Below are 17,433 nucleotides of genomic sequence, written 5' to 3'. Positions count from 1 at the left end.
TGAATCCCTGATTAAACTTCCACAAAATCAAAACAATTAGAACTTGTGGATGTTAACACAATCCTGTATCTTTGTTATGAAGTGGGCCGATGCCAGGAGAATCATTTAAAAACTCACACTGTGGCCTGGCTATTGCTTGTCATTTGACTTCTTTTGGAACTAAGACCCGATACTCACATATCGTTCTTTTCAAAAGTGAATTTATTCCAGTGTTACAAGGCACCTACTCCAACGGAAAGGATTATTGCTAAAGTGTGACTGGGTGACAGCTGAAAAGTCTCCAGAAGGCTGAGTCCTCTTCTCTTTCCAATAGCTCATTACCAAAGATAATGACTCAGGAGTAAGCAACTTACTAATGGCCCCAGAAATACCCTGTGATGAGCAATTAATGTCCTGATGCTGATCATATCAACCGTACAGAAGTATAGCTATATACATATGAATATATAGAGACATATATAGATATATAACTATACAGATATATAGATAGATATAGATAAGTATAGATACATATAGATATCTTCCTTATTAAAATTATATTTCTATACATTCTGGCTTCTTAAAGAGTTGGAGCAAAGACTTCTGTGAGATATAATTCATTATAAAGTATACATTCCTAACCTGAATTTTTAATCACAAGTGAAACAGTCAGGTGACACAGAATAATAATTCATTAGACATAAAGAAAAATAATCTGTAGTGAACACACAATACAATATACAGATGATGTATTATAGACCTGTACACCTGAAACCTATATAATTTTATTGACCAATGTCACCCCATTAAATTCAATAAAAAAGAAAAGAAAAATAATCCAATTAGACTTTATTTTAAATTAACAAAATTCACAGTGCCTATGTTGTTGATCACAATGTATTTCCATGAAGCCTCCCAGTTGCTAAAAATATCAAATCAATCAAGCCCAGATTTCATCATAAAGTGGGTAAAGCGGTGCACTAAAAAGCCGTGTTAGCACCAACAAAGTTTACTAGGCAAGTGCACGCAAGATGCACAGGGTACCTTTAAATAGCACTGTTAAAATACCAAATAAAACGTCAGCATCTGTCAGGTCTCTGGCTTTTATAAATTGTTTAGACTGGGAAACGTTGGGTTTGGACATTGTTCTTTTCATATGATGTAGAAAAGAAGAGACCATAAAAAGAAAAGAACAATAAAGCGTAGCTCATTTTTGAAGTTCTTTCGTGGAAAAACATACTTTGGATCATTACCCTTCTAATCAACAATTTCCTTCTTCCTCCCAATCCTTCCCGTCTGGTATTTACCTTTCTCCCCCCACCCCCCACCTCTTTCACTCTGGGTGGTATTCTGAGCTTACACACAGTACTCAGTAATCATATTTTTTAAATCACTTCAAAAGAGAACCCCAGGGGGCCATGACAGATATGTATATAGTGGGTATTTTAAACCTGGGCCCTAGCTTTAGTCACCATTTCTATGCTCTTAAAAACACACCAGTGTGCCTTGACCGCAGAGCCCCCCCCCCCAAGGGGAGGAAGACCCTCAGAACAGGAGCAGCTCCTCCCTACCTGCAGACTCCTTATTATCACACCTCAGTGACCATCTCCCTGCCCTCTTCCCTCTGCCCCTTTCTTTTTATTACCACACCACACTCCCCACAATTCCCAAACAACAACACGCCTGTTTCAGCTTCTTCTCTGGATTTCCCACACTTAATGCAACCCAGACCTCACCTTCAGCTCTCCCGAGGCCACTTTGGAAGCCAGCTCGATGACACAGCCAACAGCCATGCGTGCAGCCCCGGACGAGTGCAGCTCATTCCAAATGGTGTCACTGTCCACCTGAGCAAACAGTCCGCGGAGCCCACAGAAAGAGAGGGAGAAGGAGAAGGGATAGATGAAAGGGGAATGGAGGGGGAGGGGAGTTGAGGAGAAGGGAAGAGAGAGAAAGCAAATTTGTGAGGAAGGGCTGGCAGAGTAACAGCCTATGTACAATAACATTAGTCTTCCGTCTTGGCCAGCTGAAAAGGCCTTCTGGACACAGCTTTGCTTATATTTTTTCTCTACGCTGACTTCTCCAATGGAAACACATTCCTGCCATGCCTCACTGCCATTCCCTGTTTAGATTTCTCATTACAAACAGCATTACATAGGCTAGATCTGGCATAGTTACAGGCCTGCTAGACACCAGGCCCCAGTAGTAGATAGAGTGAAAGCTAAGAGCACTTAGCTATACATAAAAATTGGATTTGCAAGTGCTACAGGGGGAAAATTCAAATGCCCTTCTGGCTGCAGGTTTACAAAGAGCCAAAGACAATTACTACGCAGGTAGCAGCAGCAATCAGTGAGCAGGAAGTAGCAACTACACTGCAGGTTCTCCAACTGAACCGAAGGAGTGTGTGGTCCTCACACTTAAAACATTCACAATATTCAACTGCAAGGAGCCAATTTTATTTTTGAAGTGTCAGATTAAAATATCTAACATTTAGTACAGTTTGGCAGCTAGTCTTAGTACAAACTGGTATTATTAAAATTGGAGAGGCCATTAAAATGCACGGTTGCTTCTCTACTGGAGAACATTCCTATCAAAACAAAGCAGGAACCCGTATTTTGGATTTAGCTTTATAAAATGCTATGCGATGAGAGAATATTCACAACAAGGACAAGAGAAGTGCAATAGCTGTGGTTTGCAAACATCATGTATGTTACGTATTTTTATGTATAAAAAATTCATAACATAAAAAAATGACTATCAAATGGTAGAAGTCTCCTATTTTAGGACACAGAGGACTTGCACTATGTGATACAGTACAATTTTTGTGACTGGGCAAATATTAAGATTTCTCAAATGTGTCAAAGAAGGGAAATTCCACACAAAATGAAGGTAGTTTTAAGTAATGAAAGAGGCCTAATGACATAGACAATATGGTAAATAATAATGAACACATATAGACAAATACGGTAAATAATAACTAACACCTATTCACAACTCATGACGCAGTTCCTGATGCATTCTCGTGCATCTCTGCTCAGGAGACACTTACCAACCTAACTGCTGTCAAGAACAATGAGTAAATAAATGATAAATGAGAATAATAACTACACAAATAAATGCAAAATTAAGATCCTCTCAACAGTAATGTGGTGAAGACAGAAGTTTCTGGAATTAAACTGTCTGGGTGATATTATGGCTGACATAAACCTGAAGGACAGTGGGCAATCAGTGAATGTCTCTGTGCCTTAGCCCCCTTACCTGTGAAATAGCCACTTTTGAAAGTACCATCAGCAAATAATTTTGGTGAAGATTAAATGAGTAAGTGATAAGCGGATGTTAGCTACTCCTATTTGGGCTACTTTGATGCCCATTTGGTACTGCCTAGCACAGGGCAGAGGCCTAATAAGCACTCACTGAATGAACACACTGTGGCTTAGAGAGAATAGTCAGCTGGCCCGAGGACTTGCACACGGACCTCTGACCCCAATCGCCCCTGTCATTCTACCACACTCCTGAAATGACCCTCACTTTCTAAGCATGTTCAGCCCATGTCCTGGTCAACACTATAAACTAAGAAGTGAAGGGATCATGAAATGGACATTGGAACCTAATCAGTTGCTCTCTCAATTGAAAGTTTTATGCATTTATTTATTTATTTATTTTCCTGAACCAATATAAGCAGTTACTTGAGCTTCATGTGAATATATCCTTGAGGAAGAAAGTTGTTTAAGTTGAAAATAAAAACCAACATTCACATTGTGTTACCCACTTTTTAACAGATTTTTCAACCATAATAGCTCTAGGTGTCATAAAAGTCCTTGTTAATCAGATTTAAAATTCTTCAGAAGGCAAGTAAACATAAAACAAACCCATAAGTCCCAAAAGACTTAATGGGTGCCTCAAAATCACATATAATTTCCAAACCTTTTTTACTTGATATTGGAATACAGGGAAAGTTGTTTTTTTTTTATTTAATAGTGGACAATTTCCTTCCAAAAAGTTATAACACCCCACTTGATTAGAAAAATACTGTAACAGCTGATAACAACACCTGTTTGACCATGATAATAAGGAACATTAGCGAGCTTCACGTGACTGTCTCCCATCCACCTTCCTGTCCATGTCTTTCTTTCTTCCTGAAACTGTTCCTACAGAGATGATACTCCATGCCACCAATTTTGGTGTATAAATGTTTATCAATTGAAACAGTTATTTTTTAATTCTGCTAACTTTTATTGGGTATCTACTATATAATGGGTGCTCTGGGTTAGAGTATGAGGTTTACTTTTCTAATAAGAATATGGTTATTGACTGAAAAAGTATTGGGTGCATAGATACTCAGTGGATGCTTGAGATTTTGACCACCTCCTAAATTTAGGCTTACCCCTAAAAGGCTTCTCTTTTGGAATCTATAACATTTATCATCCATTTATACATATAAATATAAAGACATTTATCTAAATACCATTTCATCCAATGTTTTATGCACAGTCAATAACCAGATGATAGTTAATGATCAAGTTTTGTGAGGGAAATCTATTCACGAATGGGTAATTGTATTCAATTATGAATTTATGAACAGCTTTGTCTTAGTTCAAGTTGCCATTACCAAATACCACAGAATGGGGGGGGGCTACACAATAGAACCGGGTTTCTCACAGTTCTGGAGGCTAGGAAGTCCAAGGTCAGATGTCCAGCCCATTCAGTTTCTCTTTGAAAGTCTCTCTTCTCCTTATTAGGCCGCCAAGGACTCTACCCTTATTACCTTACTTAACCTTAATTATCTTCTGAAAGCCCAATCCAATTCAATCATAGAGCTTCAACAGGTTAGTTTGGGGGAGATACAATTTAGTCCACAGAAAGGTTATATCCAAAAAGCTTTGTTTATGTCTCAATTTATAAGCATATTTTCCCCAAGATATTGAATTTGAAATGGTGTTTCAGGGCCATTAGCTACCAAAAGCTACCCACATGTTTTTGCCACATTACAATTTAATAATAGTGTCAAAGGTTAAAAAAAGGGGCAGTCATGGACTCTTCCTAGAATGATCTGCATCATTAGAAGATACTCCAAAATCCACTTTCCACCATTTTCTCTTCCCTTTATGTCCAACTTATTGGAGGAGAGGTTATTAAAAAACCTTCCCCCATATTAATGACAGGCATCAGGAAGGAAATCATGTGAGAGCTCTGACTTCAAGGGTTGCAAGACTTCTTGACAGTAGGAAACGACTCGAGGTAAGAGAGGTTGGTTGTGTCCATCCATCGATATGGAATGAGATACCGAGAGTTTGGAAGGGGAGGGAAAAAGGGCATAAAGGACTCCACAGGATTAAGAAGCTGAGACCAGATGCACCTAGAACTATAGGAAGACAGGTGCTCCAACATTTGGAAGTTGAAGGTGGAGAGATTAAGGGAGTTGCACCGAGTTGACTGTACATATGAACAAAAATTGTAAATTGCAATAGATCAGGCCAAGAAAGGGGAAAGGTATAGCAGTGGAGGAGAAAGCGATCCTGCTGACAGCACTAGCTGGTTACTAGACCTTGCTACAGTGGTTAAGACATGTAAGGCAAATTGTGAAAGTAGGAACTATCATAATGTGAAAAAAATCAGCATGCTTTTATCTTTTCCTTTGTCCATGCCCCACATTTACTTCTTGGTGTGTCCGCTAGTTCATTCTTCCACCTGGTAAATGTGTGCATGTGTGTGTATGTGCACTCCCATTTACACATGTATGCAGTGGTAGGTGAGCTGGAAGGGAGATTAGGACTGATATAAAATAAATGTAAAGAAACTGACATTCAAAATAGGATTTTGCATCAACACACTAAAAGTCAAGATTTTGTGGTAAAAGACTTTTTTTTCTCAAAGTTCTTTACACATCATGAACTAAGCCTAGAGGTCTCAGATTATAGTCCTATGTTAGTGACAGCATCAAGGCAATGCCATCCCTGCTTCTCTGACTAGTTCAGAAAAAGAGACTCTTTCTACGCATGCCAACCAGGCGCAGGACTTGCTGACCCAGCTATAGGCAGAATATGACAAGAGGAAGAAAAAGCAAAAAGCCATCCCTCTGGTCCTAGAGACCAGAGAAAGGCAAACCAAAGAGATGCGATGAGAGCAGGGGGAGCAGAGAGTGACAAATGAGCAGATCCCAGAAAATGTGTTACGTGAATTGATTAAGATCTTATTTACACCTGGGACTCTGCAGTCCATGTCTACCCTCAACTTCAAGCACCGCATAGAAAAGTCTGTGGGGTCGTATGAAAAGTAAATGGAAAGTCAGACTGAACATTCCTACAATGCTCTCACATCCTATATGGTACAAATGGAAGCCCCTAGCTCCTATGATCCTCCAAGGGCAGGTGATGGGAGAGCCTTTGGGGGGTATCTATGGTTGGGGCCACATGGAGTTCCCGGGGGGGGGGGCGGCAGCTCAGAGGGACTCCAGCGCCAAGGAGAGCCAAGGTGAGGCTGCTGAATCCTGGGAACCCTGCCAAGATCCATCTTGCAGTGAAATTAGAAATCGGGAGAGAATCAGCTTCTGAGCTCCACTTCTAATGCTGAGTGGTCAGGGACACTTGGGAAGACCAAGGAGGTTGCTAAGGAAGCCTGAACGTGCAGAGGACAGCCTGGGGACCCAACAATGCCATTAGGACTCTATCCCTCCCTCAAATCCCCAGATGCCATCTTGGGAGAAGAAGCTGAGAGACTGAGCAATTACCTAAACACACTGTTCAAAAATAAGTCGATCTTGACAGAACTTTAAAGCTGAAAGAAGGTAATTCAAACTCAAAGACACTGACATATTATTAACTGCAGAGATTAGTGTAATTAGGAAAAAAAGGAAGAGCATGTGTATCACACACATGAGTGAGCATGGGTAATTTTGTGTCACATTTCCAAGGTCAGATATTTACTCTGCTGGATGACGGGGGAAAAAAGTCCTAGCCAGGACCCTGGGCAGAAGTCCCCAAGGATATGCTTCATATGGGGCTAGTGATGTACAATTAAATTTTAGAATCAATGTGGCAATATGCAACTTACTACCTCAGAATTGATCTGAAATGTTTATCAAGCTTTTGCTTGCATAGTGTTCTTAAAAATGGTATACTTTCCACTTTCAAACATGTCTGACAATGTAACTAATGTATAAAACATGAAAGTGGTTTTAATAGTCTGCTGAGTAGTTACTATTAAAATAATAGTTAAAATAACATGATAGTAGTTACTCTGAGTAGTTACTCCACAGAGGCCTTGTTTTATTGTCTAAATTAAAATCTATCAATCTTGAAATTATCCCCCAAATGTTCAACTCACTTTATAAACTTATAAACATGTAGGAAGGTCTGGACCCAACTTGTGTCTAAAATTGGGGTTCAGAAATACTAGATGAGGCTGTCCCACAGACAGTCTTTCCCTACAAGGTAACACGGGGTCAGCACTGAGAATTGTACCAGCTGGCCCAGAAGGAAGGTCCAGCTATCGGGGAGGAGGCCCTACGGAGTCTGACGAAGGCCCAGAGTCTGGCATTGAGATCTCACAGCCCATACTCCCAGAGATTCACATCTCTTCAGGAGGGCAGAAAGGGGTGAGGAGATAGAGAAGACTATAATTAAAACTGAGATAGGCAATGCATTTTAAAATCTGTTAAAAAGTGAGATTGAAGTAGAACTCTTTGATACCAATGTAAAAGTTAAGTGGGAGAGCGAGAGAGGCACATCTTTCCACTTCAGGAAGGACCTCAGAGAACCTGGAGGGATCAGCAATGGGAAAACCCCACAAGCATCAGTGGAAGCCTACAGGATTCATCAATTAAAAAAAGAAAAAAAAGGAAAGAATGGGAAAGAATAGTCCAGCAATTCAGAAGAATACAGCAATTATTGGTATTAGTCATTATCTACGTTCCCTAATATAATTAGGGAGATGTTCTCTCCATGAAAACATGGAGGAACTATAATAAGAGGGAGAGTAAGAACCAACAAAACAAAACAAAACATTCTTTACACATCTATTTGTAAAATCTTAGTCACCACATCATACTATCCACATCTGAAAGAAAAAAGAATATCACTTTGCAGTCTCTCTTACTAATAGGGAAAGAGAATAGGGGACAAAATGTAAAGCTGCTTCATCAAATATGGAATATGAATGGTAGAAATGGGGTCTCATTCACTCCAAGTCATGGCGGAATGAATTTCAGGAAAGAAAAAGAAAACCATGGACATTTCAGGTTTTCAGTTTTATTATTATAGATTCTCCTACTCTGTAAAGTTATGGTTTATTATTAATAGCAAGCAATAATGAAGATAATTGTAGTCATCATGTCATAATCATAGGGTTGCTTATTAAGATCCAAGCACTGTGCAATGCTCTTTGCCTGTATTAGTCCACACAACTCTTACAACCACCACTGACAGAGATGCTATTATTAAGCAGTTTTGCATATGAAATTCAGAGAGATTATTCAGTAATTAGTGGAGTTGGAATGAGAACCCCCCAAAAAAGAGTATGAGCTCTTAACCCATATTGATTTTTATAATACAATCATAATCTAATAACTAAGTAAATAATAAAAGAAATTTAAAAGGTTCCAATCGTATTTGTAGGATCAAAGATTTACCTAGTGAAATAAATCCGCTAAGACCTGTAAGAATGTTTTACCTTAAAGGTGTTGAACTTGTACCATGTCAATTTTCTACAATACAAAAAATTCAAATGCCGTAAGTTGGATCTGAGCTGGCTGGACTTCCTGCCAGTGCTGCCATTTGTGTGCCATTTTCTAATGCAGTGGTTCTGAGTGGGGTTGGTTTTGTCCCCCGGGGACTAATCGGCAATTTCTGGAGACTTTTTCAGGTGTCAAGACTGAAAGCCAGGTGTGTTTCTAGCTTCTGTTGGGTAGAAGCCAGGAATGCTGCTAAAGATCTCAGTGCAACAGGACATTATAACGAAGACAAATCTGACCCAAATGTCACTAATGCCAAGGTTCAGAAATCCTGCCCTGGAAACACTGAGAACCATACAAATAACAGTGCTGCCTTATTCATAATTTCAAAGGCAAATTTGTGGTCTTTCTCTAGTAAATGTAGTAGCGACTACAGCACACATTTATGTACTAATTCCATTCCTGGCTCCTTGTATTTTCACTTTTGAATCATTAGCACACCTACTTTATAAACACACATCCATAGTTCATACTTATTTGTTTTGAAATCTGCTTAAAATCCTTTATGGAATATGGCAAAACTAAAAAGAAAGTAGAAAAAAGGGATGGGACGCAAAAAGGGAAAGCAGAGAGACAGCCCAGAGAGTACACAGGAGAGGAGAAAGAGGAGCAGAGAAAACATTTCTATATTTTCATATAAAGGTTGTGTTCCTTCTTGCTTATTACTTGGAAGACAACCAAGAATAATTTTTTTTTCAGTATTGTTCTTTTCCTGACTTTAGCCAAATAATTGTGTCTGCTGAATAGAATCAACACTAATATAAACCTATTTTTAAGAATTGTTCTGCGTTTCTTAAGTTTCACAAATGTTAGTGACCGAGCCAGGAAAAACCTTTTACAGTTCTTCTCATTCATTTGCTCCAATCTCCATTTATCTTTCTTTAATACATCAAAGAAAGAGACCGCAATTTCTTTTAATGGCTTCAAAAAGGAAATAATTATATAATATCAATGGCAAAAGAGAAGACCAAGGACATCATCAGGTTACTGGCATCTATACCAAGAAGAAAAAAAAAAAAAGAGACAGAGAGAAACACTTTCTACTGAAAGCCAAGACCTTGAGAAATAGTGGTTCATGAGGATGCTGGGTCTGTCCCTGGGCCCAGGGAAGGCTGGGAGTTCACGGGTTGCCTGATGCCTTTCGGCAGCCATGGCTTATTTGGTTGAGTGGAAACATATAAGCAACATTTCTGAGTATACCCATCCTTCCAACATGTTCACCTTCTTAGAAACAGATTGTGAGCATCTGAGAGCTAGATATAATATATCAAAAACCACTGCTTTCACAGTTGATTAATTTCACTGTGGATTAGGAATATGAATTTAAATGACTAAGACTTCATTATCTGTAATTTTTTCAGGAAATGAAGATGGTCCCTAAGTGGTCCCATGACCACCCCCACCTCCTATTCAAAAGCCCCTGTGCCTCTGTTGGGTATTCGCCTAATGGTCTTCAATTTTTTAAAAATTCTTTATCCTGAGAATGGCCACATAAAAATAAAGAGCAAAATACAAGTGTGACATACAGGACACAGAATAATCCTAGTTCCAAGTTAGGCGATGGTCCAAAGACAGCGCTGCCACTGGCAATACACTGGCACCTAATTTATGGTTTAACAACAGCAGGAACAACAGCAGTTCTTTCCCTAAATATTGCCTCAGATCTGAGCAGGTATAATCTAGTGTTAACTAGGGTGTATGGGACATTTTGGTGTTAGAGGGACTGATGACCGATGTAGACAAAGACTCCATGAGCAGGGACAAAGTAGGAAGAAAAGGACTGGAGAGACTCTTACATAGTGGTGGTACGGAGCAGAGCTAAAGTGGTAGCCACACGCTCTGCTGACTCCAGAGGTCTTACTGGTGATGCAGAGGTGATGTGACATAAGGAAAATGAGGTGGGGTCCTAGGTGCAATTTTTCAATGGTAAATATTGAGAATTCACTTTTTAAAAAATCTTTAGCCAGGCTAAAAAAAAAATCTGTCTCTTGAACAGGGATCCTAGGCTGGCAGTGCAGAACTTCTGCCGCCCGCAGAGACTCGTTTTTGCACTAAGTTTAAAACTTCTAAAGCAGGAAAGGGAAAACAGTGTCTCGCAGGAACGAGCTGGGTTGGCTCCTCGTGTACAAGGATCACAGCCTCGCTCAAGTGGATTTTGGGGGGCAGGGGCGACACTGGGAGTGTGTAATTACACGGGCTGTGATTATAAAGGGTTCCGGCCTCTGTCTGAGACGACAACTGGAGGACGGGAGCAAGGACAGCCAGGTTAACATTGCAAGAAAATGCTAAAAATACACACAGCACTCATAGACAGAGTTTTACTGCACTATTAAAGTTTGTTATTTGAGAAAATATATAGTGATGAAAATTATAATGAACTCAGCAATGATTTTAAATTCACTTGAAGCATGTGAATTGCAGCAACATCTACACGCATGTGGAAATGTAGCCTCATATTTTTAACACATAATGTTTAGTCAATCCATGGACAATGCTGGATATGCAAATGAATTCATGGACTTCTTGCAATTAATAACTTCATGGAGTTTGGATTAGTGGATATGGCTTAAGAATAATTGGTCTAAATTTTCTCTATGGTTTAGGGCCTAAAAAGCTGCAAAGAATGATACACTCATCCTTGTAATTTTAAAGAGGCTCAATAAATATTTACTTGAGGGGGCGTTTGGGAGCTGAGGTCACAGACAACCAAAAAACCTGACTTGTCTAATACTTTAAGTGGATTCTTGAAAGGAGGAAAGAGAAAAAAATGAAGCAAAGGAAATATTTAAGAGATGATAGAGACGTTCTTAAAAATAATGCAACCATAGATCTAAGATATTCAAAGCATAACTAGAAAACAAAATGGTGAAAAAAACAATCACACAAACATGCAAAAAAACCATACCAAGACACCTCAAAATGCTAAAAACTCAACCAAAAATCTTGACAAAAAAAAAAGCCAGAGAAAAGTGACATATTACACAAAACTGAACAAAGTTAAAAAGATGGCAGAAATTTTTTTTTAGAGTAGAAAAAACTCAAGCTAGAAGAAAATGGAAGGACATTTTTTCAAAGAAAAAAAAGGCAACCAAGAGTTCTATGTTAACAAAAATATTGTTTAAAAACAACTTTAAGAGATAAAATAAGGATTTTTTCAGAAAACTAACAGCCATGACACTGTATTGCCATCTGACCTGAGTGACAGAAATGGTTAAAAAGCCCCACACACATTCCACATCCGGGACAAACAGTGTAGTACCAGATGGAAAGTTGGATCGATGAAAAGGAATGAAGAGTGCTAAAAATGATAATAATGGAGGCTCATATAATAGAGATATTTCCTTATTCCCATTCCCTTAAAAAAGATAACCGACTATCTAAAGGAAACAAATCTGTGCCATTTACGGCGTGTGTAACAGTCCAGTATATGACAACACATACACACGGCAGACTACAAATAAACCGTAGTTGAATTCTTATATTATAAAAGTGGTGCAGTGATATTACTTGAAAGCAGACTGTGATGAGTAGTAATGAGGGTAAATGCGGCAGAAACTACTGAAAAAATAGAGAGATACACAGATAAGCCAGTAATGGAATTAAAATGAAATATTAAAAAAATATTCTATCCAACAGAAGACAGAAAAAGATATAAAGGAAAAACCAACCAACCAACCAACCAACCCAACAACAACAATAAAAAAAAACAGATGGGACAAATATAAAACTAACAAGATGACAGATTTAAATTCAACCCTATCAAGAAGCCCTGGCCTAGAATATTGCTCTTTAAACTATAGGTCAAGGGACCATGGCAGGCCACAAGGTGTTCCCAGTCCCCATGATCAGCATGAGCAAGCATTTAGAAGTTTTTATAGCAATCTGTTCAGAATAATTTTATATTGATACATGTTGACTCTACTAAATATAACTGAGTTTTGATTTTATATGTTTTTTATATCTCATTTTCAGTAATTCTTTTTAGGCATTTTATGAAAGTACTGCATTATGACAGATAGGAAATAAAACGTAAGCAAACAAAATATTGTTCTTCACACACCACTATTTGAGAAGCATTAAGTTCACAGAGGAAGGTCTTTTTCTTCCAAATTGTCTGAAGAAAGAACTCTATTTGGGTAAGAGAAGACAGAAAAGGTGAGGCTAGAGGTAAAATTAGGATACAGCAGGAGTTTTAGTAATAAATTAGCCCTACCAAGTTAAATTGTATTGAGAGACAATGAATAGCAATAATCTTAGTATTACACCAATAGTTTGTACTCAGGGGCTTCCATAAGCCCAAGATTTGGAGAAACTGTCAGGCTTTCCAGTAAACTTTATATCAGAAATCTCAAGGAACCAATCTTCGGATAAAATTTCCTTTACCATATCCCATTCTTTTGAATGGCAACTTTGGCGAGGGTATTGTCAATGCTTATAGTTCAATAACACCTTTATATTTAACTTTGGAGACCTTGAAAACTCTCTCTTCCGTTTATAATCTGTTCAAACTTGGACATGCTCATTAACAACTCCAAGCCTTAAGAAAAATGGAGATAAACTACCTTCCTCATAAAATCACTACACAATAGCATTATATTAGTTAATGGGTGTAAAGTACCTAACATAGTACAACACAATGGTGGAAGTAGGAATCGCTCAGTAAATGTAAAGTGTGAAAAAAAAAATCCCGGAATTTTGGTTCCAACATTACTTTCTATTCCACAGCACATCAAAAACAAAATCATATGTGGTAATGCTGGAAGCCAGAAACTACCTCCAATCAGAGTGCTACATTTTTTTAAAGCTACATATGGATCTAGTTCAACTAGAGTTTCCTGAATGAACGTGGACCTTTTCCAAGAGCATTGAGCATAGCTCAATCATTGGCACCTGAAACAAAGCTAATGCTCCGAAAAGCTGCACATGATAGAAATTAAGCTACCTGTACTGAAAGTGGATGTGAAAGTATTTAAAAGGGAAATAGAATGACTTAAAAGAAAAGGAATTTGGGCACCGTCTCCTTTGTATAATCTAAACGCCGCTTGTTGATTCCTTTCAGAAATATTCCAGAGTTGAATGTAATATTATTGTGCCCACTAATGAAACAGGTTTCACGCGCACTATGCATGGTTGATGTAGTATACGATTCTTCCCAGGATGCCTTGAATATTTCCCCCTGAAAAATGGGAACCAAAACTCTTCAGCCAGCACCAAGCAGGTAAGTTCTTGCTTCTATGCTGTTGGTAGGGCCACGGGGCATTTCTGAATAATTGAGTTTAAGCTTGAATAATGATCAGACGCCCCTGGAAACCTCCTGACAGACCCCAGACTCCACAAGGAAACAGGCTTTTCATCACAGGACTGATTCTGTACCCCTTCGGCCATGTTATATAAAAGTTTAACTACAAAGGAAACGAAATATCTTTTCAACTTCTGCATTGCATCAGGTAATGTGGATTTTTAAGTGAATCATCTATTGTGGACTAGTATTTCTTCACACAGCATTTTGATTTGGTAACTTAGAAATTATCTAGTATTTCTTAAGTCACTAACATCATTTTGGCTTGCTTTAATTTCTAAGACCCAGTTTTTTGACATAGTTCATTCAGCTTTAAGCTCAATACAGTATGTGTAATGGCACCTGTAAGCCAAATTTCTTATTTGTTTGTTTTGCAAAATAGAATAATCACTTTTTTCACTTAAGAGGTGTTTGAGTAGTTACACACTTTTCTATCAATAAGTCTCCGTTCTTACAACTGGAGTAGAAGATTCCAGCAGACATTTTCTTCCCAGGACCAGTGATAGCGGGAGTGGCAGTGGGAAAGATTCCGAGATGGAAACGCCTAATTTATCAGCAGACTCAGTGCAAGTTGTAGTAAAGTCAAATGTGTTACTCAAAGCAAGCAAACAGTAAATATCTTTGACCAGCATCTAAAGAAAGACACAGGGACAGAGTGAGGAAACTAGTAAATGCAGAGCGCTGTTAAACACTTCACAAACATTACCCATTCTTCCCATGACAGTTTAATAAACGTATTGCTTAAGTCACTTTTGAAAGAGGAAACTGAGCTTTAGAGATGCTAAGTAACTTGAACAAAAAGTTCCATCGCTGATAATGGCACAGAGCTGGCCTCTCAATCAAAGTCAAACCTGGACATGAGTGTTGTTACGTACTGAACTACATTCCTCCCAGATTGAAAAGCCAAAGCCCAATGTGACTCTGTGTAGACAGGACCTTTGAAAAGGTAAGTTAAATGTAGTCATAAGGCTAGGGTCGTAATCCAATATTACTGGTGTCCTTATACGTAGACACCAGGTATCCATGCACACACAGAGAGAGGGCCATGTGAGAACATGGTAGCAAGGTCGCCATCTGCAAGCCAAAGAGAGAAGCCCCATGAGAGACCAATCCTTCAGCACTTGGCCTTGGACTTCCAATTTCCATAACTGTGAGAACATAAATTTCTGTTTGAGTCACCCAGTCTGTGGTATATGGATGCTAGAGCAAAATGATACAGATAGGAACTTTGAAAAGATTTTTCTATATTGTTTGTTTTATAGACCTCTTTTTAATGACATGCCATGAAAGCTGGTGTTACAGGCCAAGAATGCAGGGTCTGACATGTAATAAATGTTTAATAAGTTTTTGTCAAGGAAGTGAATTAATGAATGGGAACAAAATAATTCTATAATGATATACAAGTTCTGTCCAGAAAAAGTCCATCCATTGTTAATGAGAAAAGTTTGCACAACATCAATATAACTTGGCAGCCGAGGAGAGTGGACTGGAATGCACATGCATGAACAATGAGGACTTCACTGCACTAGTCAGTGGGGGCAGTAAACACCACTGAGTGAGCATGTGTACTGTGTGGCTGTCACATTCAAAATGACTGAGTGAGTTGAGCAATGAGTCTGCATCTAATTTTGTGTTAAGCTTGAACATTCCTCTGTGGAGACTATTTGGATGATACGGAAGGCTGCAGCTATGGGCAACTGGTTATTGGCAGCTTCATCAGGACAATGCACCCACTCATGCATCATATCTCGTTCACAGAATTTTGCAAAACATCAAATCATCCAGGTGATTCAGCTCCCCTACAGCCCAGATTCGGTGCCCTGTAACTCCTGGCTTTTCCCCAAACTAAAATCACCTTTGAAAGGAAAGAGATTTCAGACCATTGATGTGATTCAGGAAAATATAGTGGGACAGCCGATAGTGATTGGGATAACTGTGTGAGGTCCTGAAGTGACTACTTTGAAAGGGGCTGAGTTGCCATTGTCCTATGTACAATGTTTCTTGTATCTTGAATCTTCTTCAATAAATGTCTCTACTTTTCATGTTACATGGCTAGTTCCCTTCTGGACAGTTGTTCGTATGGAAAAAGACATGCAGGTTATGACTATCACAATAGCTTTATTAACTCAAAGGAATGTTACCCACAACTGCAAACCTACTTTTGCTCACTCCTGTATTTTTTGCCAGGGTTTGAAGGTGACTAAAAAATCTAAAATGTGATATAAAATCTCTATCTGATTCAGGTCCTGCAGTACACGCATCACTTAGTGAAGAACACTTCTGTCTTCTTCGGTTGGGGCACACCCAGATGTGCAGGTCTCCTTTGCCAGTATTAGACACCTCCTTTTCCTGGCGCAGTGTCCAGCAACATCTGGAATGCCCCTTGTGCCCTAGAATTTTGTTGTCTAGGTTCACCCCTGCCCCTGAGGGAACCTTCCCTATCCTGTAACTATTTGCTCAAAAAAGACAGAGTGCACTCTAAGGCCTAGTCAGCCAAATCCCCAAGTATGTCACAGTTGATCCCCAAAGAGGGTAACAAAGCACATTTCATGGATCACCTCTACTTTACAGAAGAAACTGAAGCCCATAGATATTAAATGACTTGCCCATTCATGGTCATATAGAATCTTGCCACTTAAAATGTGGCCCTTGGAGAAGGAGGTGGCATTGATATCACACGGGTATTTGTGAGAAATCTAGGCCCCGTCAGTTCCGTCGAAGCAGAGTCTCCGCTTCAGAGCTGCAGAGCTGCAGAAACACTGCTGAAGCGATGACAGCGGGGAGATGTGAATCTCAATGTTCTCATTTCTCAGTCAAGGTTCTTTGCCCACGTGCATCAGCACAGTGGCTTCTGGGAACAGTACCCCCTCCCCCATTACTAGTCTCCCTAAAGTGCCACAATTCTAACGGTAGAACATCAGTTGGGTAGGTATATCAGAGGAGACTTCGAGGTTTCAGAGCTTTGAAGAGTTTTTAAATCATACCCTTGAGACAGCAGCCTATTTATTTTCTGCAAAACCAGACCTAATTAGGGCCACCTGTCAGAGCGAGGAAGTGTCTGGTGACCATCACTTTTTCCCTTCTGTAGGATAATAATGAAAGTCATCTTTCTGAGCTGAGGACCTATGTTATTCTTCGGTGCATCCTTCTTCAGTCAGCTCTGCAGCCTCTAACAACGGGTGTTCCCCCTCCTCCTCTGTGATGCAACGTGCCAGCTCTTTGAATGTATATATTCATTTCAAGTTAGATGTTGTGCTAAAACCCTGTGACCTTTGAAATGGAGCTGGGATGGATTTATGATGACAATGGGTGGGTGAAGCCACATGCTCTCCCTCTTTTGTTCAGCACTGGGAGGAACACATAAATGACAGCCCATTCCCTTGGGATCACTTGTAGGGCATAATGCCCACACCTTAGCTTCTTTAGTCAT

The 17,433-nt window shown here is 39.3% G+C and overlaps 1 protein-coding gene across 2 annotated transcripts in view; it reads right to left on the bottom strand.

Moving 5' to 3' along the window:
* HDAC9 (histone deacetylase 9) overlaps window positions 1-17,433 on the bottom strand; it is an 841,506-nt gene that overhangs the window by 198,292 nt on the left and 625,781 nt on the right. For both annotated transcript variants that reach the window (XM_037163907.2, XM_053655071.1), the window contains exon 18: window positions 1,716-1,823. In XM_037163907.2, the coding sequence (XP_037019802.2) occupies window positions 1,716-1,823 (108 nt within the window). The remainder of the gene's footprint in view (window positions 1-1,715; window positions 1,824-17,433) is intronic.

Source organism: Artibeus jamaicensis, unplaced genomic scaffold, assembly GCF_021234435.1.
Source record: "Artibeus jamaicensis isolate MK-2021 breed Jamaican fruit bat unplaced genomic scaffold, CSHL_Jam_final contig_923, whole genome shotgun sequence".
Lineage (NCBI taxonomy): Eukaryota > Metazoa > Chordata > Mammalia > Chiroptera > Phyllostomidae > Artibeus > Artibeus jamaicensis.
This window is presented reverse-complemented; position numbering and strand designations above follow the sequence as displayed.